The sequence below is a fragment of the Ailuropoda melanoleuca genome, chromosome 1 (assembly GCF_002007445.2).
Source record: "Ailuropoda melanoleuca isolate Jingjing chromosome 1, ASM200744v2, whole genome shotgun sequence".
Classification (NCBI taxonomy): domain Eukaryota; kingdom Metazoa; phylum Chordata; class Mammalia; order Carnivora; family Ursidae; genus Ailuropoda; species Ailuropoda melanoleuca.
Window position 1 is genome coordinate 168,490,348 of NC_048218.1, and position 24,436 is coordinate 168,514,783.

Genomic DNA, 24,436 nt, shown 5'->3' on the forward strand with positions numbered 1-24,436 from the left:
AGCGTCATCCTTAGTAAAGGTGCAACAATAGGAATGTTGTCACAAGGCCAGCAGGCAGGTCCCACGGGCAGAGGTGGTGCTGAAAGACGAAAGGGGAAAAGCGTCTATCACCCTACTGGCATTTGCAATCCCTTTCTTTAGCATGTTGCAACGTCTGCCTTTGTGATACGTACCACCTCTGATCTCTACGGCTCAGCATATCTACCAACACCTTCTCTGTGTTCCACTTGGGGTGCAACAGAAGACAACAAGCCATTGTCTGCTGCCTCGGAACAAATCCCCAGTTCGGCCTCTTCCCATCCTTGACACAAGAACATCAAGAGAAGTGTATGCTCTCTCAGGGCTGGGGCATCACTGAAGGAGTCTGGCAGGTTTCAAACCCACCCATAATTCCCTAAGAGTCATTTTCCAACAGTGTATCAATTAGAGCTGCATGTTCACCGTGTTTAGTAACACTTCTTTCCTGCCCCGTACACCCACCATCAATACAATGCCTGCTTTGTAACTGGATCTCTGTTCATCAAAAAGAACAATGACCAAAACCGCAAGAGCTCCTCAGATACGCAACACTATAGGCTCTTTAAATATGGCTGTTTTAATGTTTGAACATGCTTTGGAATTGGGCCAGCAAATGACGAGTCAAACGAATGTTCACAAGCTTTGACCCAGTAGCTATACATCTAGGAATTTGTCCAATGGAGATATTCGGAAATGCAACAGAGCCTTACATACAAAGAACTCCACTGCTATGTTATTTACATCAGCAAAATAAATAAATAAATAAATAAATAAATAAATAAATAAATAAAAACACTTAACTTAGTTGTCCAACAGCAGAGTCGGTTGAGTAAACCGCTAGAGCCGCAAAATGAATTATTATTTTGCTACTGAAATTATATTAATAAAGAAGGTTTTTTTGGTTTGTTTTAAAGATTTTATTTATGTATTTGACAGAGAGAGAGGCAGAGAGAGAGGGAACACAAGCAGGGGGAGTGGGAGTGGAAGAAGCAGACTTCCCGCTGAGCAGGGAGCCCGATGCAGGGCTCGATCCCAGAACTCTGGGTCATGACCTGAGCCGAAGGCAGACGCTTAATGACTGAGCCACCCAGGCACCCCAAGAAGTTTTTTTTAAAATGGGACAGTGCTTATAATCCAATGTTATGTGAACAAACCATAACACAAAGGTAAATATACTGCAATGTATGGCCTCCGCTGTGTAAAAACGCAGAGCAAAATCCATAAGGAAATGAGGAAAGAAGTGACAGTGAATGATTGTTGGATAGGGTATTACAAGTGAATTTAATTTTATTATACTTTTAAAAATGAGTAAGTTCTGTTTCTGCTCTGAGAGAAAGAATTCTAAAAAATATGTTTCCAATGCATGGCCAGCACAGCCACTTTGGAGGACCATCACAGCCCCCTTTGTCAGAGTACTAATCTAGTGAGGTTACTATGCAGGAACAGTGGGTAGGTGGCCGGGTAGGAGGTGTTAGCTGGGTCAGATGCATCCTCACTACTAGACAAGTCCCTCTTCGGGGCTGGTGTGAAGGAGGCGGGCTGGGGGCCATCCTGGATGTAAACCACGAGTATGCCCACAAACAGGGGTATTGACAATTCCCTAGTCAGACCCCTTATGTTCACTGTTGCAGAGAAAGAAAATATTGCCAGGTAGACCTTTCAAGAGAAAAAGAAAGATGAAAAGTCTGGAATTTGAAAACTGGCATTACAGGATTGTCAAACCGTGTCATCATACCCAGAAGAAAACGAAACATATGGAAGCCAGCTTCATTCCATGAATGCTGACACTTCTTAAGCCCCGAGGAGCTTCTGATAACCCATCCGCCTCATCCCTCAAAAACGATGACAGGAGCCGAGCTTTACTGCGTAGCTTCTAGTGTGCAGACAAAGGCACATGGTACCTGGGTATCATGCGATGTTCGGAGGAATACAAAAGAGACAGATGGTTGAGTGAGCTCTTGGACAGCCCCATATCTCAGACAGCACCCAGACAACAACAAAAAACACAGAAAGAAAGAAAAAAACAGTATTTGATTTTACAAATTCCAACCGAGAGATTAACTCATTGTTTTTATTTGGTAATCAGAAGAACATACAGATACTTATTCATCACTAGATGATGGGGGAAATTATACATCGACAGACTGTCAGCCTCATCTGTGCAATAAAGATTACAATGAACACATCCTTAGTTTATTGAGAGCAGTTCAGCATTTCTGTTCTACGTGAATCTTTAGGAATTATTTTTGTATTTGGAGATGTGATGTTATGGTATTTGAATAGTTTGTTTTAGTACAAACCAGCATCATAAGGAACAAAACACTTTTCTTTAGAATGGATGGCCATTCTCTTGCCCTATGACATACAAATGCAAATTGCAACCTGCATTTTATCTGCTAGAGACCTATTTTACATCATGGAAGGACATTCTAGCACTGCTGTAAAAATAAACATAAGTCCACTTTACCATCTTCCCTTTTGGAGGAGCATCCTCAGAACACATCCAGAACTCTCTTCCTTATCCCTCCAAAGAAGTACTTATTCGGCATGATTTGGACTGAGTTTTGGGGTTTTGGTTCTGCTTGCCTCCCTCTTTTGAATCTTTCTAAACATCCTTGGTATTAATCCAGACACCTCCCACAAATCTAGCTCAACAGCAACAAAATCTAAGGCTGAGATGAGCTGAGTTATCCATTCACATAGGGCCAGTGCCCAAAGCAGGAGAGGGTCTACAGACCCACGGTGAGCACCTGATATCCTAGGGGTTGAACACTGTGAGGGGAAAGCTTGTGCTCCATACTGAGGGAAGATGACCGCATTACATTAGCCTCAAAGTGACGCACCTTGCTTTGGGTAACTGATCTCCCATGAGGATTTCCTTTTTCCTGCTTCCTTTCCCCCAATCTATTCCCTACTCCCCAACTACCTACCCCACCCCTGGCACCCAACATTTCCTCATGTTAATTACACTGGAAGAAGATGCGTATCTTTCCCCCATTATTTTGTGTTTCCTTGTGCTAAAATGATACCACGGGCATAATGGCTTGCCTGGACAGAGGCAAAAGAAGGAATTTATGAAAGGTAGAAAAATGAGAGAAGAAATGAAGGGAAAGGTAAATGAAAGGTATGAAAAGGGGAGAAGACTCTTAAATTAGGTAGGGAGGAGGAATCAAGCTGTACAGTGGGCACCTGAGCCGATAAAAATCCAATCGAGCTCTACAAATGAAAATAGCAAATATTTTTAAAAATTTTTTTACAGCATATAAAATTGTATAAAAATATCAAAGCAAGAAAAAAGGAAAATGTATACTCTACAGTTCTATCTCTAGAATCAGTTACTGGACAGTACCTACGGCTGTAGGTTTTTACTATAAATATATGTATATTGGTGTGCGACTCCGTCTCTGTACCATCAGACATATACCCACTCAATGACAAGGACACATGTATACAGATACCTACCCCAAGACAGATCGTGACAGAGCAGCACAGACTCTACAATAATGTGCCTCCAGGGCAATCTACTTAAAAGCCAATCCATAGCTATAGAGTTTTAATGGGCTTTATTTTAAATGAATTATCCTGTACCATAACCTGGCAGAGAAATGCTTCTTCAGGCTAAGAAGCCAGCTCCCATGAAAATACATGGGTGAAGGTCAGTGATCATGGCTGAAGCTAACCAAAGGTGGGAGCCTCCATGAGGACACAGACTGGCCTGCTCCAGCCAGCATTTATCCCCAGAGATGCATGATCTTCCCAAAGGATGTTGAATAAGTATGCCCCGAGGGAGCTGAGAGGGCCCCCACACCACCCCCTGCTTCTCCTGGCTCAGTGGATAGCAATCTCGGCTGGGTCCAGGTTCACTGAGGGAAGCCAGCCATGGCCAGTGTTGATGCACTTCTACTTGGGAACAGGAAGCAGAATAAATATAAATTCATCTCAAATACATCTGCAATACTTTAATGAAAAATGGGAGAGGTGGGGGTGGATTAGTTAAAATAACCAGGTATTAATGTTCAAATGGACTTTCATGAATTTTTCAGTCCGGGTCTCCCACTGTACCCACGCTTGTTTAATGTAAAAACAAGGTGTTCTTTCAATGAAACAATTCTTGATGACTGCAGACTTTCCTGGAGGGATATACAGTCTTTTACAAATGTCTACTAAGAACATCCGGAGGACTGCTACCCATTTTTTCTAACCTCTCTGAACTCAAATTAACTGAACTCTGTCAAATGTTCTCGGTGGCTCTGCTACCATTCTAATTCCACTGTCACCTCAATGCTCAGGCTCTTTGACGAGAGGAAATCTTAGCAACTGAAATCTGTTCTTGCCAGGTAATTGTTGCCAGTTCTCAGAGGGATGTTTCATAGAAATACTGTGCTGTTCATTGCAGTTTTTTCATTAAGTTCATTTTCTAAGTGATAATCAGGCCTTTAATGATGGAGCAATATTGATGAATCATATAAGTATTACTTTCCATTTATTCACACATGAGATCCAATATAACATCATTACTGCAGCATTATGTTCTTTAAAGTCCAATTTTGCTGTGGTTCAGTGCGGTACCAACCATAATATCAGCAGAGCAGAACTGGGCATGATTCCCCACACAGCACATATAGGATCTTCTCTTTGCTGCAAGACCAGTCCACTTTGGATTTTAACTATTTCAACTTAGATTATAATTAAATCCACTGGTATTTCATATAGATGGATGTCATCGTCCCTTTTGGAAGAACAATTTCAGATAAATCCAGTCTTGTTTTGTTTTTATTTTATTTTTCTTAAATCCAAGAGCCATAGAGAATTTTTTGTTTTTTTCATAAACTGGGCTCTGACAATTTTCCCCAAAACACCTGCAATTTCTCTCCCTTATGATAAGCTACTTATGTCACTAGGGTATGTCTGCATATCCTTAGAAAGTCAGCCTTTAGTGATATGCTTGGCATACAGGAGATGTTGGGCTTCGTTGGCACTCACAGGTGGATAGCGGAATGCAGCTGGACAGTTGTGCACCTGCTTCCTGAATGCTGACTGTGCGCCGGGCCCTGTGGGGGGAGGGGAGCACAACACTGCAACTCCTGTTGGGATGTGTGGGGATCGCAGAATCAGAACAAAGTTTCCAACCAGAATCCCCTTTATTGGGGACAGAATACTGTGTACATAGGCTTTAATCTCAGAATCTTCCCTCTCGTTATGAGAAAAAGATTTAGTGCTTTCTTTCTTTTGTTTTCCCCCATAGTCCACAGGGGACATTATGAAGTCATGTTTATCATGTAAGTCTCTGCTCTAAGGTTAAGAACAGAAGAAAATATTTCTATCATCTATCTATCATCTATCTATCTATCTATCTATCTATCTATCTATCTATCTATCTATCTAATCTATCTATCATCTATCATCTATATCTATCTATCTATCTATCTATCTATCTATCTATCTATCTATCTATCCATCATCTATCTAAGGAAAAGTGACCCATGATGGAAGTGATACAAAAAGACCAGTATTCTTACTCCCAAAATATGGATTACAAAATTGGTCTCCATCTTTTCATCTGCGTTCTGCCTCACATCCCGTCTTAATGTTTCTCTTGACTTTCTCACTCTTCGAATTTACTAAAGGCATGGTTCTAGGAGGAAAATATAATACAATGGCTTTAGTTCTGCAAATGCAATAAACAAGCACATTAGATTCTTCTTTGGCTCTGAGATGTTTAGATACTATTTTCCTGTTTAAGTATATCAGGTCCTTCATGGGATCCTTTCAGATGTTTTCCACAGGTTTTAAAAGATTCAAGAATGAAACAGATAATGGAAGAAAATCCATTTAAATGTAATGGGTTAGAAATGAGTCTCTTGCCTGCTGCCATAAGTTATTAGGGCTCGTAACCTAAGAAAGGCTGGCATGAAATAAAAGATGGAAGAAAGACCTCCCTATGGATCCGTCATTATGCCTCAAAACATACCACATCCACAAAACCTGGATGTAGAGCTCTTAGGTGATGTAGGGACCCAAATTTTAGGGTTCACTTCATTTGGAAAGTATTCCACCCAGGGTCATGTAGAAATTGTGGTTTGTCTGTGATGGAAATGTCCCTACTGCTTTCTCCACATACTGGTCAATTCTTAATTCAGGAAAGCCCTTGCTTTCTATGTGACAGTGTAATACTGAGTAAGATTTCAGACTCCATGCAATGGAAGAGTATGTGTCCCATATCGCTGCTCCTTTGCAAGCTGTTTCAAGAGAACAAAAAGACTGCAGAAAGTGTACCAGGGCTTTGGAAATAGTGTTCTTCTAGTCAATATGGACTTGGGATCATGATTTCAATGTTTTATCAAGTCCAATATTAATGTATACCACAATAATACATTGATTTATATTTTTTAAAAATAGATAATATTGCATTTTTACTCAACGTCCCTTCAAAATACTTTTTTAAGGGTTTAAAGACGAGTTACATGGAGTTTTGCTTTTCCACACTGAGAATTCCAGAGTTCTATACTGAATGAAACTCTCTTCCCACTCTTTTTCAGCTAATTAATGACTTAAAGCAAATGGAAAATATTACCATCTTTATTGTTGCTAGACAAAATGGCTATATTCCTATTTCTTTTTCAGATATTGTTTAGTCTGACTTGTTAAGAGTATAAAAGGGAAGTTGTAAGCTTTCTGTTTTGACCGGCTGCAAAGCTCTACATAAGAAAGTACAAAACATAAATGAGATAATAGGTTCAGGTTCCAAGATGAAAAATTTGAGATGCCCTGGTTGTATTTCATTCCTATATGAAACCATACCACCTCGAAGAGCAGAGTTTGCAAACTGATGTCCCACGGATGGAGTGCAGGCATGCTTTTTTCGACCAGCACAGTCTTTGGAGATTTCTGAACTCATCGCCAATATTTAACAATTTGGAGAGCGTTTATATAAAACCCTAGGTATCTAGGTCGCCATTGCTACATAGCACTAACCCTGTAGCTGACCAGTCCCTGCCCCCTTTCCACAACACACACGTCAACAAACAAAAGGCTCCAGTTCCTCACAGTCCCTACTGCTCCTTAGTGCCTCACTGGTACCAACTGCCATTGATCACAGTAACTCTGATATTACATGGCTTACTCATTTACTTGACCTACGAGGCCCCACATTATTTAGTGTCACTGTTATGAAAAGCAGAGGGAGCAACAGAAAACTATGTGTTATGACAAGGTAAAATGTAAAAAGCCAACCAAGAATCGTGTTCAAATATCAGTACCAACTAGGCATTCTACACAAGAGTTCTTCAGATCTTTCTGTTGGGGAATATTTCAGCAAGGCAAGAGGCTCTGTAGACTACATACACAGTCTCCTTTCTGTCTGAAGAAACAGCAACATTTTGCCTTAGTAATAAGAAGATTTTTTAAATGTTTGTTCTGGTGTTTTTAATGTAGAAATTAAACCTGCAATGGGGAATACACCTAAGCCCACCATCTAGCTCTCTCTCTCCCCCTATTACTAACCCAACTCTATCACCAACATAGTCATGGGGTTCCCTTGGGAAGGACTCAAAGATTCCTTTGTGAACCATAACCACCTTTTAAGAATCAGTTCTATCCAAATCACACCATTTAGACCCATAACATTACCCTTTATTTAGACTCCATTGGATCCCATTTTTGACTTGAATTCAAGGGGTGTATCTTTATTCTCTTTCCATGCTACATCCATGATTCTTGCTTTTGATTTATGCTATTAATGATCTCCTATGTGTTATTTTTAAAGACTCACTAAAATGAGAAGAATTATTTGACATATTTCCCTGATACTAATTCCCTTAGCACTTCCCTGAATAGAAAGAAGGATTAAGTGAAACCATAAATAACCAAAAGAAGAGGACCGGCCCATGGTAAAAATTTTGGTAACCACTTAGTTATGGATGCTACCCAATGAAAACAGTATGTCTCCCACCTAAACAGTATGGTCATCAGCAGAAACATTCAGGTTTATATTAATGAATGCACAGATAAATTAAGCATTTACAAATAAGAGTCCTGTCGGATAATCTCTAAAAAAAAGAATTTCATATATAAATGGAAAGACAAGCATAAGAACAATTTTTAAGTCTGAAAGAAAATTGGAGAAAAAGAAAGTTCCTGACTCAGGAAAGAACCACCAGAGACTGGAATCATCATCTTAGCTGTGATGAAGGGCCAGCACGGCTGTATTCACCATCAGTAGCCGGTACAAAAATAACAATTTAAAGGAAGGGCATCGACAGTAGTAAAATGGCAATTACTGTGCACGTGGCTTTCTCAGGCCTCCCTCAGCATATCCAGGGTGTCCATCCTCATCGGGCCAGACAGGTGCCTTGAAAGCCAGGGCATTAGGAAAGAATTCTGAGGAAGTACCTTTATGTTTTGTTTCTGTTTGTGCAAAAAGCTCAAGTTGTTTTATTTGCCTGGGGGAGGATTCCCCAGAGTTCTTAGACCTCAAACCAGTCCCCAGAGAGCCATCTCTTGGAAGGAGGTGGCATGAGGGAAGGCCAAGGGTGGGGGACTTGATTCTCAAAGTTGGACACCTTCCCCAGATATGGGTCTTTGTGGAAGGAGGAGAAGGAGAATGAAGCAGCTCAGCTAAAATGATGCAAGACACTGGCAGCCTCTTTTATTCTATGTGAGGTGTGTTTTACTCTTCTGAATCTGAAAAAAAGAAAAAGAAAAAGAAAAGTGTCAATGCTGCCTTTCCCCCCCGCCCTGCTCCACCCTCCAGGTCTGAGGAGAAGAAAATCTGAGGAACAAAAAAAAAGGGGGAGGGTCAATTAAACATTTCCATACTAGTCATTGCTGTCTCCTTTGTAGCACCGTTTGCTCTGTTCATAAAGGGAAACTCTCAGTGGAGAATTTTAAACACTGGTTACATTCGAAATCTTAATAGTTACTTTCAACTTGATTATCAAACATGTGGTTCATGCAATATGGATACTAAAATACCTTATTTTGCAACCAAGATGACAGTGACTGTCAGGTCTGGCCAATATGCCTCAGGGGTCAGTGAGATTGGAAGAAATCAGATTCATCAAATTCCAACAATTTCCATACCAGAAGCAATGCTCCTCTCTCAGAATTTTTGCACCCCCACCTCCCCCTCAGAGGCTTTCCCAAGAAGATTTAAAGCAAGATGTGTCCCAACTGAAATCATTATGCAGGTGGGTAAATCACCTGACTTCTCTCCTGGACCCAGAGTGAGGTGGTGGAGGAAGAAGACAAAGATGGAAACTGGACTAAGTTAATGGAAATAGACAATAGTGATTTTTTTTTTCCCACCTGGCATACTCTACCCCATCCAAGCTCACTGGGCTTGGACAGAATTTCTAAAAAGCAAGCAGACAAACAAAAACCATCATGTCATTGCTTCCCATAAATGTTCCAGGGTCTGCAAGTCATCATGCCTTATCGTTAGAGAGGGTTCCCTCCTGTGCAGGGCTCCAAAGGGAGAGGAGTACAGTGGCTTAGATTTTAAGGATAACACCATTTACCTACAGAAATGTTAGGAGTCCTTAGTGGATAAGGAACATTTCCTATTCAACTTGAAAGACTAAGAGACTGTCCTAAATGAGACTTAGTTGAAATCAGGCAGAGAACTAGTTGAGAAAAAGGAGAGCCCTATCTGATCTTTTGTAATTACTATCAATTCTCAATTTTCCAGGGGCCGTTGATCCAATCCTTCTGTTGTTCCTCTTTCTTCATTCTGGTCCCATGTATGTTTACCTTCCATCAGCACCTTCACCCACTTGGGAGAAGTAACAGAAACGAGAAAAACTTCTGACCGGTTTACATTAATACCCGCACTAGCAGTGAGGGAAGTCACCAGTTGCCTCTCTGGAACTAGCCAGTGAGGGAAAGGGGTAAAACAAAAGCTGAAATCAAGGACTAGAACTTTCCTCCTGATTCTGATCATCTGAGCAATTTGGTCTGGGTGGGAGTTGCTCAGTGCTCCGGCCCCGCCATTATCCGTTTGAGGTCTTATGTAATGAGACTCCTTTCAGACAGTCATCATAGCACTAACCACCTGAGGAGATGTCCCCAGGCCCTCAACTACAGAACCCAATTTTATTATGATAATATAAGTCCGAGGTTGATTTTTTAATAAATGACGAATTGGTTGGAAGGATGCTAGGGACAGCTGACAAGGACTACTGTTATACCCATTAAGCCTCAATTAGCCAACAAGGGAAGGGATGCACATCTTCTCTCATGTGGCCTCCATGAACAGTGGCCAGCTGTCCAGCTTGCGGGGGTCCAGAGATGGAAAGGAGTCCATCTAGGATCTTAATGGACCCCAAAGACCCTTGAAAGAAGACCTTTCTTCTTTTCTAGTCATTGCTTCTGAATGAGATGAGAAGTGACGGGCTGTGGCTCTCCACCCTCCCCTCCACAGTCTTCTGGTCAAGGGATGGAGGGAAAAGGTAAATAAAGGAAACGTGTGTCTAAGCTGAGCCTGTGTTCGTTAAGTACAACCAACGGTAGAAGATGCTGTGTAGCTGGGTCTGGGACCTGAATGACCATCCTAGTCTTCCCAAGCACATACTCTCTCTAAAGTAGTTTCCGTTTATAAATCTCTTAGGGCACTTGCTGGAAGTTGCCGTATGTCACAGCTATCTGCAAGATGTTCTACCCAGACTGTAGTAGATTCCTTGAGGGCAGGGAAAACGTCATTCATCTTCATAACTCTTTGCATATATTACAATGCCTGACACATTGCACATGCTCAACAAATTATTTTTTAATTGAAAGGAAGTGAATTAAATAAGCATCAGGTAGATGGGGCAGATAGAGAAGCATAATGATGAGTAGGAAGTCTCTCCACCCTTTCTGAAAATCTTTTCATAGCAGGAAATAAAAATTAGAAAGAAAACCATAAATGTCTTTATTTTATATTTTATTCAATACCAAGGTACGGTATGTTAAAAAATGTGTATTTCCTTCGAAGAACTTGCCCCACTGTGGAAACTAATGTCCCAGAGAAGGGACACCTGTTGTGCAGGTGGCTTTGACATGGTCTGTAAATCAGGCTTGCTCCTCACTCGCTCCACACTTCCCCCTCAACTTTGAGTGTCCTATATTTGCTTTGTTGTGGTTTTGTTTTATGTCTTTGTTTTCAATTTAAACTAAAATTGGATAAGCATTTTAAGCTAAAATTGGGTAAGACCACAAAGTATTATGAAAATAAGTTCCTGAAGATAAGTAAGTGGCCACTCTGTATTTAACTGAGATAATGGATTATTTTTTGTTCTAGGGTCTTTGAATTCCATTGATTGTAAATCTATGTTGGCTTTTTGGGAGTCCACAAAAAGCAGTTAAACTCAACCACCTTTTTATGATTGATAAGCAGAAATGGTAAATATCTTCACCTAACTTGGGATAATTTGAGAAAATATCTAAGCAAGTGCCATCCACCCACCCACCCCTTGACCAAAGACTTCTTATGTCTCAAAAAGGGCCAGCCATGGAGGCTCTGAACCCTGAAGCACAGGCTGTATGAATTCACAGAACCATATTTACTCTACGAAAATGAACAACAAAAAATGTTTCAGCAACTTCGTTGGGGAAAAAGGAGGTGAAAATTGACACCAGTGCGGCCTTGTTTATCCCACCCTTCCCACACTACTCCTACAGCTAAGTGGAGATGCTAAATGAAATCATTTGGTTTAAAGATAATTGTTTTAAGAAGGGGCTTAAATTTCAATTTAACGTGATTTGACTCTCAAAATGTATTTATCTGTCATAATGTTTATTCCTAGATCATCTACAAGACAGTCTCATCGGAATCTGGCACCAGGCTTGAAAAACAACTGCAAACACTTTTCTTTTTCATTTTTCTTGTTTTTGATTTTTTACAGCCTGATTCAACTATCATCCAAGCTCAAAGAAATAAGCTGACTTGGCTGAGAACAGAGCTGGGATTCAAACCAGATTTTCAGGTTCCAGAAACTCTACCATAGCTGCCTCCCTATGTAGTCAACTTTCTATGAAAACAACAAAATACAGTAAGCAATGGAAAGAAAGAATAAATGTGGCAAAACCAAACCCAAGTTTAGATGTCTAACAGAATTTCTGTGGGGCTTATAAGTGGGTTCTGGTTTTGTTTTGTTTTATAATAATGAGGAAATGCTAAAAACAAACAAACATTATTTTAGATATAGCTGTTAGAATTTATCCAGGCACAGATCTCACTGTTTTAGGTCATAAGTGCTATTTTAAATAGTTATCACTCAATATCCAAAAGCATGTATTGCCTGCTTTCTCCTTGCCCCAAATGATACTGGATATGATTACAGTATGATTATTCTAAGTTAATTTCACTGCATATAATACTAATGCTACATCCCTGCTAAGATAGATGGGTGGATGGATGGACGGATGGATGGGTGAACAGATGGACAGACAGACCGAGTAAGTGAATAGGTAAATTTATGGGAGTATAGCTTCCTGAAGCCTTGCCTATGCCAACATACTGAGCTCTTAAATTGTACCCATTTAATTCAAATACACAGAATAAGAACAGTACAAAAGATGGTAGTTCTTAGCTCCAACCCTTGCCCAATTTTTTTTTCTTTTCTTTTGATGCATGGCATCTGTGCTATCACTGAGAATAATGATGGTATTAAACTTTTATTCTCTAACTTTTCTGCCTTCTCCTTCCCTTTACACAGCATGGTTTTTCCAAACTGAAAATCTGTGAATAACTCGCTCTCTTCTGCCCCACACTGCCCAGGATGTTTTACTGTTGTTACTCTCTTATTAAGAACTTAGTACTTTGGAAAACAATGTGGAGGTTCCTCAAAAAGTTAAAAATAGAGCTACCCTATGACCCAGCAATCGCACTGCTGGGTATTTACCCCAAAGACACAAATGTAGTGAAGAGAAGGGCCATAAGCACCCCAATGTTCATAGCAGCATTGTCCACAATAGCTAAATTGTGGAAGGAGCTGAGATGCCCTTCAACAGATGACTGGATTAAGAAGATGTGGTCCATATATTTAATGGAATATTATTCAGCCATCAGAAAGAACAATTACACAACATTTGCTTCAACATGGATGGAACTGGAGGAGATTATGCTAAGTGAAATAAGTCAAGCAGAGAGAGACAATTATCATATGGTTTCACTTATTTGTGGAACATACGGAATAGCAGGGAGACCATTAGGAAAAGGAAGGGAAAAATGAAGGGGGGAAAACAGAGGGGAAGATGAACCATGAGAGATTATGGACTCTGGGAAACAAACTGAGGGTTTTAAAGGGGAGAGCGGTGGGGGGATGGGCTAGCCTGGTGATGGGTATTAAGGAGGGCACGTATTGCATGGAGCACTGGGTCTTATATGCAAACAATGAATCATGCAACACTACATCAAAAGCTAATGATGTACTGTATGGTGACTAACATATCATAATTAAAAAAAAAAAGAACTTAGTACTTTAATGCCTAAGGAAACAATGAAAACATTCAACTCCCAAGTACTCCAGGGCCTGGCCCACTCTTGAGAGGAGTAAACATCAGGCATCAACAGCCCCTACCACTCCTTGGTGCAGGTGAGATGACCTAGAGGTGTCTGCATAGGAAAGTTCTGTTTCTGATCAGTCTTTGAATATGCTGCTTTTGAAGCCAACAAGAAGCCAGAGACCATAGAGACCAAGAAAGTCCTTCAGAGAAAGTTAAGGGAGGCTGGAATTTTAGCCCTGAAACATTATGACGGCTCTTCATGCTTTTCTCAATTTTATTACTTCAGGAAAAGCAATATGAGAGTCAAAATAAGTGAAAGAAAAAACAAATATTTTTTTCTCAAGTTTTCACTGTGGCTCCAGACTAGAAGATAAAAATAGCACGTATTGTAGAGTGCTAATACTTATGAAATACAGATGTCATCACTTGAAGATTGTAGTGCCCTTCTGTGGAGAATGCTAAGAATAAACACAAAGCGGAAGCTTCGATACTTGCTTGATACTGCATTTTTAACGGTTCTACTAGCGTGTGGGTGTCTAGAAAAGAAATGGCATTAACAATGTAGACAGCGCTAGCTCCTGGAATTGGCACATATTTATTGCAAAGGCAGCTGTTATTTTAAAGAATTTTTTATAATGTTAATAGAGCTTCTTCTGACAAATGCATTGCTACTTGTGTTCCTCCCACCCTCTGTGTAGAATCTGACAAAATCTAATTTTTCAGGGGGAAAACAAATAAATATTTATTTCATGAATACTAAGAAGTTATTTTTAATCCTGAACATCAGTGTTGAGGGGAAAAAATCACATTTTCCACAGTTCCAAAATTATAATCCTTTCTGTCAGACTGGGTTCCTTTAAAAATACAATGGTACGTTAAGAGTGTAACGAAATGTCTAGAAGATAAAGTGAAACAATGAAAGCTTTTATGCCAATAATTCTAAGGGAAAAGTTGTTTAAAAAGATTAATTTTGTCATTACCAAAGTGTACCTAATATACTTTTATTTGACATTTCTACTATGTAGCTATTTGGTAAGAGATTGGAATCTAAACGGCTATGTAAAAAGCATGAATTGACTTTAGAAGTTTTCTTTGGTATAAAACAATTTAATTATTTTAAACGCACCCATCTTACATCATATTATATAGATTATATCACCTACATATGCAATATACATTTATATGTATATACTATATATATTTACATAATTGTATATATCCCATGTGTGTATATTTATATATATTTCATGTGTGTGTATGTATATATGTATGTATATGTGTGTATGTATATTTATATTTCAGTTGCTGTTTTGATACTACAAATGTGAATTTCAAAAGCACAAAAAATGTACAGGAGGATGATAATAGTAGCATGCTACTTGTTCCTTTATAATCCATCATGAGGATATCTATTATGCACCCTCCTTGAGAAGCACAAAGATATTCACTAAACCTAAAAGTATATAAAAATACATTGGTTTGAAATGGATGTTTGTAACTGAAAGAGCTAACTGTTTTGATTCACCATGACTCACTGATGCTAGAACCATGTGTAAGTAATAGGCTTTGTACTTCCAGGCTCTCAAGAGTATTAAGTCAGTAGTAAAAGGAGAAGGAACATTTTTTAGTTCACCCCATTTGACCACTTCCTACCCATATATCATGGAATGGTTAATAGTCTTCCCCCAAATCCATCCAAAAAACAATTATGTTGGGTTTCAGCATTGCTGAGCTCACAATAACTCTTGTTGGGTCGACCTACAGCACGGCTTCTGAAAATAACTAGAAAATAACACTTAAGTATATCAACCAAAATGTTTTAGCAACAAAACCCTCTCAAATCTAATTAGTGAGGTTTTATCCAGATACATGAGAATAACAGGCATCCAAAAAGTAATTTTGCAGTTCTCTCCTCCATTTATCAAACTTTTTGTAGTTTTCCTTTGACAGGGACATTGGAGTGCAGGGTTTAGACCCTTGGGTTATCTCACTACTTGACAAAAAAAGGATGTAAAGCATTTTGAAAAACAAACATTTCATGGCTCTTCTTGCTAAACCATACCATTACCTTCCTGTTGATGCTCCATGTGTTAATACATACACATGAATTTGTTAAGTAAATGGGTCACAGGAGTTTTCATGGACAAATGGCTAAGGGAAATGGGATATTAATCAGAACATGTGTTGTTATGATGACTTATCTTAACTGGGACTCAGGGGGCTCCAGATGTTTGGTCCCTGTACACTCATGGAAAATAACTCATAAGGATGCTGGATTCTCATGATGAAGGAAAATTTTTCATTAAAGAAATAGGCCTTCTTTTTGTCAATACACAATGGGCTACAGTGTAATATCTTCCCAGAACTAAGAAAAAACTGTTATCCTCTGAGAAGGAAACAAGTAAAAAAACCCCAGAAGATGGGATTAACTATTTGTAGAAACCACTTCCAGACAGCAGAAGTTGACTCCCATGGCATGATCAATAGTGATGTGTACTGCAAATCATTCATTGCTAAAAACAGTTAACTACTGAAGTTTTACAGGTTTTGTTCTTAAAGTAAATTAGGAAGGACTTAGGTTATTGTTATAGTAGCACTGCCTTGGATGTGAGAGGAAAGGATAGGGTAACAGCCAGTGTTACAACTGTTCGCGATCCTTGGCCTTTTATACTCATCACAGTTCAGGATCTGAGCGTACCTTTGGAGATCTATAGAGCTTATGAAAATCTGGTAGCCTATGATGGGAAATCAAAGAAATTTCCTCAAGATTAAGGTCCAGAAATGCAATAAAACACAACTGAAAGTGAACAAGAGTCATTATCTACTCCAAGATATCAATCTATCTGATGGTTTAATGTGTGGTTGAAAAGGAAACTAGAAAGAGAGGGTGCCAGGGAGGAGTGCCTCTCACACTGTCAGAATACAGGGCATGCAAGATGGCCCCCATCTATTCTTCTTGGCAAGTCTATCTCAATGGTGGAGACAGGTTTATCAAGATATTCTACCTTGAGTCACACTTCATCAACTAACTCCCCTTACATTCTCAGCTTGTCAAGCAACCTTCTGATGTGTTTTGAGTTCCCAGGTAGGTTTTCAATCAGGAGAAAAAAACCACTGACTGGCCGGTTAACAGGAGCATTCCAGTGTACATATTGTACATTAGTAAATTAGCAGTCAAAACCATACATTGGTTATGAGTATTGGTGTTAGTGTCAACAAATATTTTGCAGCATAACCAACTCCTCATTTACTGTCAATATGAAGCTCCTCTGCCATTGTGTAGGGCACTTCTTGCTAATCATCAGGTCGCCTTCCCAACATCACATATAGTGTAGGCTCCCAAATGAAGGGATTGATTCTTTTTTCCCAGATAAGATAGTTCTTACATACAGAGAAAAATGAATGAAAATCCACAAAGTGGATTTCACTTCACAAATCCTATGTCAAGAATTTTCAAGATTCCATAACCTCTTCTATAACCAAATGGTCTAATGTGTACTCTATGCAACATAAACTGGGATAGAAATTTGAACTAAGATGGCCATTAAGACACTGCCCTCTAAGACTTGTGAACCCATTAGAATTCTGAATAAAATCATATTAACACCTGCTTAGAAACAAATCAATCTGTCACAACTTGAGGCAAATATTAAGTGAATATAAATGTCTATAAAGTCCCCCATGGCTAGGTAGGATACACGGGATTGATTCCAGTAAGAGTATACTGAAGATGGGTAAAAGTGTTCAATTGTTTCTATAGCTCTGCATGGACCAAGGCATAGCCAGGATCAGCTGCAAGTGATACTAAGAAGCCCTGTGGGAAGAAACAGCATAGATTGGAACAATGAAGTAATAAAAGAAGGCACTGACTAAAAGCTACGGTTTTGATGAGTCTGAAATAGGGCAGTTCTTCATTCTGGTGTATAAAGACAGCCTAACAACCACTGTCCTGAGTAGTATGGGAAAAAAAATATTTGGAGGAAAGAATGAGGTGAGCATGATTCCCTGAGAAGAGAATACTGGGGTATAGGAATTTATACAGACTTGAAAACTGGTGATGGTCTCAACGAATGCACCCCTCCTGAATAATGGTCTATGTGCCAGTGAGTTTGCTGCTTCTCAAATCTCTGAACATGAGCTTAAGTCAGAAACTATCTCTGCTGTGAAGACAGACACGTGTCTCCGTTCTCCAGGCACCCTGCTGTTGGACTGTTTCCTCCCTGGATTTGCAGAGACGGGCACACCTCCAGGCCCGTGCAGGCCCTATCTATTTCTCACTACCGACTCCATGGCAGAGCAAGTCATGACCCCCCCCCCACCTTCAAGCAACGAACACAACATTTTCAACTGTAGCTGAAAAATAAGAACATCAAGTACAACTCAAGTGTAAAAGTTCAGACTATATCCTTCCGCTGCTTTTATTAATAACTTGGTGCATCTATTATAATAGAACAAAAGGCATCTAACAAAGTCAAAGTCATCCATTCCATTTATTTACCCGCTTTCAAACTAGCTAGAATCAGCTAGCTAGAAAACAGGAAAAACACTCATCTCTTCGGTTGACTCTTGTGAGCCCTGTAGCAAGTCAAGGTCATAAGATACCAGTCTTGTGAGGAATCACATCACAGGCAAAATGTGTGAATGTACACAACAAACCTTTAAATCTCAAGCAGTCGTTCTACGCGAACTAACAAGAATATTGGCTCTATTGCCTTTTATTTTTTCTGTATTGAGAGCCTCAAGACAAGACCATGAGCAACTTCAGAAATATGCAGAAAGAGTAGCTATAAGGAAATGAGCTGACAAAGTTGTGTCTTGACGGGCAAAGGAAAGTAGAGAGCTAAGAAATTATTAGATGAATATAATATACAAGTGTAAAATCTCCCCACATATAAGTTTCGTTTTGTTTTCTCTCAATAGGTTTTTAATTTGGCTTTTAATTTGCATTTCCTACTGATGCCTATGATCTCCCTAATGTACTTATTTGCTAGCTGTACCTCCCTTCCTTGTGATATGTTTAAATCTTTTGCATGTCTTTAATTAAGTTGTTTATTTTCTTATTACTGAACATTGAAGTTTCTTTATATATTCTGGATACAACTCCTTTAACACATATTGGCTTTGCAAATATTCTCCCCAGGTCTGTGGGTTGTCCTTTCATTCTCCCAATAGAAGCTTCTGAAGACCAGATGTTTTTAATTTTGATAAAGTATAATTTATCAATTTGTTCTTTTATGGTTTGTACTTTTGGTGTCATACCTAGAAAACCTTTACCTAACCTGAGATTGCAAAGAGTTCCTCCTGTTTTCCTAACCATAAGTTTTATAGTTTTACATTTTCAGTTTAGGCTTAAGATCTATTTTAATGTTTGCATATGATGTAAAATGTAGGAGGTAATTATTTTACATATCAATAGCAAATTGTTCCATCACCATTTGTTAATGACTACCTTTCTCCATGGAATGCCCTTTGTCAATAATAAGCTGTCCATGTACATGTGGACTTATTTCTGGACTTTATTCTATTGACCCATTTGTCTATCTTGATGTTAATACCATGCTGCCTGATTACTATAGCTTACAGGAAGTCTTCAAACAAGACCTACTTTTTCGTCCTCCAACTTTTCCTCCTTTTTCCAAGTTGCTTTATTTTGGGTCTTTGCATTGCCATATAAATTTTAGAACTGGTTTGTCAATTTCTACCAAAAAAAAAAAAACCTGCTAGGATTTTAATTGGGATTGCATGAATCCATAGATTTCCACTCTCTCTGGAAAATCCCCCAATATTTGGCAACTAAACACTACACTTCTAAATAATTCTTAGATCAATGTAAAATCAAAATGGAAATTAGAAAGTATTTTGAACTAAATGTGAATACAAGTGCAACATGTTAAAATTTATGGCATACTACTAAGTGCTTAGAGAGAAATTTACAGCACTTAATGCATACATTAGAAAAAAAATTAATCACATTAGCTTCCACCTTAAAAAAAAGCTAGAAAATAAGGCAAACTCAACCCAAAGCAAGCAGAAGAAAAAAAATAAAAAGATACAAAATCAATGAAATAAAAACAGAAAAACAATGGGAATATTAATAACAATAATCAACAAAACCTATTATTCTAGAGCCAGGCTGGTCTGGGAAAAAAAGAGAAAAAAGACAAATTACCAATATAAAAAAATAATAGATTAAGTCATTACATATTCTACAAAAATTAAAAGGATAATAAAATAATATGCCTATCCTTATGCCAATTTAATTCCATTATGACCTGTAAACATACTTTGTATGACTTGGATCCTTTTCAATTTATTGGGACTTGTTTTATATCTCACAATCTGGTCTATATTGATAAATGTTCTGTGTGCACTTGAAAAGAATGTGTATTCTCTATTGTTGGATATTCTAGGGATGCCACTTAGGTAAAGTTGGTTGGTAGTGTTCAAATCTTCCTTTCCTTGCTGATGTTAGATCTATTTATTCTATCAGTGATTGAGAGAGGAATGTTAATGTCTCTAAATAGAATTATGGATTAAAACTTTTTTTGCAGGGGGTGCCTCGATGACACAGTTGGTTAAACATCCACTTTCAGCTCAACTCATGATCCCAGGATCCTGGGATCAAGACCTCAGCTCCCTGCTCAGCAGGAAGTCTACTTCTCCCTCGTCCCCTTCCCCCACTTATGCGTGCACTCTCCCTCTCTTTCAAATAAATAAAATCTTAAAAAATAAAAAAAAAATTTTTGCAGTTAATTTTATGTACTTTAGTGCATAAATATAAAGGATTATTATATTGTCTTGAAAAACGGACTTTATTATGAAATGAATTTCTTTATCTCTGGTGATAGTATTTGCAATGAAATCTACTTTGTCAAACATTAATGCAGCCATTCAGGCTTTCTTTTTATTAGTGTTAGCTTGGTATACCAATTTCCATCCTTTTACTTTTGGGCTATTTATGTCTTTTTTTTATAAAGGCAGACTGTAATTGTGTTTTACAATCTGGAAACCTCTGCCTTTTTATTGGGGTCTTTAGGACATTTAATATTATAACTGATGTGCTTAGTTTTAAGTCTATGATGTTGCTATTTGTTTCCTATTTGTCTCATATGTTCTTTGTTCCCTTATCTTTTTTTTTACCTTCTTGCGGATTAAGCATTTTTACAATTCCATTTTATCTCTTTTGTTGCCTTATTACTTACATGTCTTTGTTTTGTTATTTTAATTTAATTGCTTTAGAGTTTATAGTATATGCTCTTAATTTATCACAATCTACCTTCAAGTGATATTATATCACTTCATGTATAATAGAACTTTACAATAGTATACTTCCATTTCTCCCTTCCCAGCTTTTTATGCTACTGTTGTCTATGCTATTGTTTCATGCTATTTTAGTTGTATATGTTATTTTTTTTAAGATTTATTTAGTTAGTTAGTTGACAGAGAGCAAGACAGAGAGAATACACAGGAGGGGCAGAGGGAGAGGGAAAAAGAGTCTCAAGCAGACTCCATGCTGAGCATGGAGCCTGACACAGGGCTTGATCTCGTGACCCTGAAATTACCACCTGAGCTGAAACCAAGAGTCAGCCACCTAACTGAATGCACCACACAGGCGTCCCTCAGTTGCATATGTTATAAATCAGACAATGTAGTATTATTATTATGTTGTTCAAATAGTCAATGATCTTTAAGAGATTTAAATGATAAGAAAAAATCTTATATATTTATCCATCTAGTTACCACTTTTGCCTCATTCTTTTGCACAGGTCCATATTTCCAACTGGCATAGTTATCTTACTGCCTTTCATTAACATTTCTTGTAGTGTGGATCTACTGGTGATGAATTCTTTCAGCTTTAATATCTGAAAGATATTTTTGCTGGGTATGGAATTCTTAATTGAATTCTTTTTTTCTTTCAGCATGTTAAAGATGTTGTTCCACTGTCTTCTCACTTGCATTGTTTCTGATAAGAAATCTACAATTATCCTTATCTTTGTTCAGTTGCACATGAGTTTTTTTTATTCCTCCAGCTGTTTTTAAATTTTCTCTTCATTACTGTTTTTCAATTACGTGATTATAACATATTTTGGTGTAATTTTCTTCACATTTCTTGTGCTTGGGCTTTACTGAGCTTCTGGAGTCTGTGCATATAGTTTTCATCAGTGGGCAAAATTTTAGCCATTACTTCATCAAGTATTTTTCTTTCCTCCTCTCTCTCTTCTTTATGTTAGGGACTCCAGTTACACATACATTAGGCTGTTGAAGATGTCCTATAATTCACTGATGCTCTTTACATTTTTTTTTTCTGTTTCATTTTGGATAGTTTTTCACTACTCTTTCTTCTACAATTTCTAGTCTCATCCACTGTACTTATTATTGATCTCATCCAATGTTATTTAGCTAATCCCATCCAGTGTGTTTTCCATATCAAACATTGTAGCGTTCATCTCTAGAAGTTTGATTTTTGCTTCTTTATATTTCCCATGTCTCTAATCAACTTCCAAATATATGGACTATAGTTGTAAGAACCACTTTAATGTTCTTGTCCACTATTCTAACTTCTGTTTCAGTTCTCTCTCTCTCATTGTGTGTAGTATTTTCTTGCTTTTTTGCATGTCCAGTAATTTTTGATTGGATATTGGACACTGTGAATTTTACCTTGTTGGGTACTGGATATTTGTGTATTCCTATATATACCTATGAACTTTACTCTGAGGTGCAGTTAAGTTATTTGGAAACACTTTGATCCTTTTATGTCTTGCTTTCAAAGTTTATTAGGTGAGACCAAAGCAGCATTTAGCCTACAGCTATTTACTCCTCCACTAACAAAATAAGACAATTAGGTGGATTCCACCCAATTCTTTTTAAATTATGAGGTATTCAAATCTGACTAGTGGGAATAGGCACTTTTCTTGCCTTATATGAAGTGTGAACATTAGGACCATTCCCTCTAAACCTCTTGAATGGCTCTTTTCTGATCTCAGGTCATTTCCTATCTGTATGGGTCAATCAGTACTCTGATGAATGACTATTCTTTACATCTCTGGAGTTCTATATCTCTACAGCTCTCTCCTCTCTGGTACTTTATCTTGTTAACTTTAGCCACCATGGCTCTCCCTGGATCCTTATTCAACTCTTCAACTCAAGGAGTTCATCAGGTCTGCCTGGGTTCCCCCTCCTTATGCTGCCTGGAAACCCTCTCAAGGGAGGAAGCTGGAGCAATCATAGGGTTTATTTCATTTGTTTCCCTTTTCTTGGAGATCGCTGTCCTTCATTTCTTGCTATCTTGGAAACTATTCTTCCAAGAAGTTGTCTTTTATTATGATTATTATTGTTTCAGGTGAAAGGGTGAATCTCATTCTTATTAGTCCTCTTTGTAAGAAGCAGAGGTCCATAGACAGTCTTTTGTCCACTCTTTTCACTCTACAGAGTTGACTTTTAAATTTCATGAACACCTTTAAACATTCCAATTCCCAGAACACTCGGTGAAGGAGAAATTCCTGCGGAGCTCCCTCTCTGGGACTTGACAAATAACCCTTGTAGGGCCTAATTATAATCAACTTTTGAGAGGCACAAATGGTGGCTATCTCTTATATCTCTGTTAGTAGAGTCAAATAAAGTTAAGGGCAAATTCATATTTTTGGGCAACTATAAAAAATTATGGCAGGTCCAAGAGGCTCTGCTGTTTCAAACATAACTAAAAACACACTGAAAATAATTCATTCACTGGCACCCCACAAGTCTCCCAGTGACACTATAAGTTTAGGCCCTGAGAGAATCTTGGCTCAGAGGCCCCATTCTTTTTATGTTAGTACATTTCTCCCGAAGAGTAAACAAGGTGGTTTCAAAGGACATTCATTCTTAGAAGTCAGTTCAAACATCAGTGCTGCAGGACATTAAGTAGTACCTCAGTAGCCTGACAGAGATAATGTACAGCTGCATTGTGTTCACTATGCCAGGATATAATTTATGCTTTTAGCACACACCCCTTCCCTCTGTGTGTGCCTCAGCTCAATGGAGTTTGGGAATAACCAGCTGTGGTCCAGTTTCCATCAGGTTTCTTTCTGAATGCGTTGCATTCAAATGTTGCAACTTCAAACCATAGTGGGTTTGGTCATACTGGGCACTGAATTGTGCTTGGATCCTCCCTCTCAAAAATTAGACAGAGCTGGTCACCACTGGTTCCCAGGGGTAGTAGGGGTAGAGGCATTAAAAATAGTTAAATTGACTCCCTCTGGTCATCAAATGTAATAGGATCTATTAAAAAGAAATGTTCAAAATGTATGTGGTTGTTACAAGACAGCTTTTAAAAACCGATGTGCCCACTGATCCATATATCATTTAAAATTTTTCCTAAAGTAGAGAGTTTTGATGACCAAAGGCGAAGAGATAAATGAGACTGATTGAAATCTTTTCCACTTCATGCCACCAAGAATAGCTTTAGTCCTGGTAAAGATTTTTGGTGAAGATAGCACAATTAACTAAAGCCTTATGATATCAAAGCAGTGAGAATGACTGATGTCATGTTAGCCCATCAATGAAATTAAAATACAAAGTTGTTCATGTCCAAGTTTGTGTATAAACTTGCTAGAATAAACACACCAGACCCATTTGAAGCAGTGGAAAGTTAGTTATGGAGAAGAAAAGGAACAGACATCAGAAAATGTCTCTTCTTTATTTACTGCATTCTGTTCACTGCCTGATGGGATCAAGAATTCTGCTCATTAAACAATCAAGCTTTACATTTATTTGTTTAATAGAACATGTCTCTTCACCCCTTTCCACACCCTGATTTTAAAAAATCTGTTTATAATTATTTTAAATACTTGGGGCAATTCAACTATAAAGGGCACAGGTAAAATAAAAGGGCTTAATGAAGGTAATAAAATTTAATTCACAATGCCCACATGACAACATCATAATAGATATTTGT

The 24,436-nt window shown here is 38.3% G+C and overlaps 1 protein-coding gene across 6 annotated transcripts in view; it reads right to left on the reverse strand.

The window, feature by feature from the left end:
• The window catches only part of PDE1C (phosphodiesterase 1C), a 512,296-nt gene that overhangs the window by 24,041 nt on the left and 463,819 nt on the right, over positions 1-24,436 (reverse strand). Inside the window, exon 18 of one of the 6 annotated variants that reach the window (XM_034670100.1) lies at positions 2,074-8,700. The exons of the other annotated variants lie outside the window; for them this stretch is intronic. Coding sequence (XP_034525991.1) covers positions 8,687-8,700 — 14 coding nt within the window. The 3' untranslated portion in view covers positions 2,074-8,686. Of the gene's footprint in view, positions 1-2,073; positions 8,701-24,436 lie in introns of those variants that run through there. 6 annotated transcript variants of the gene reach the window in all.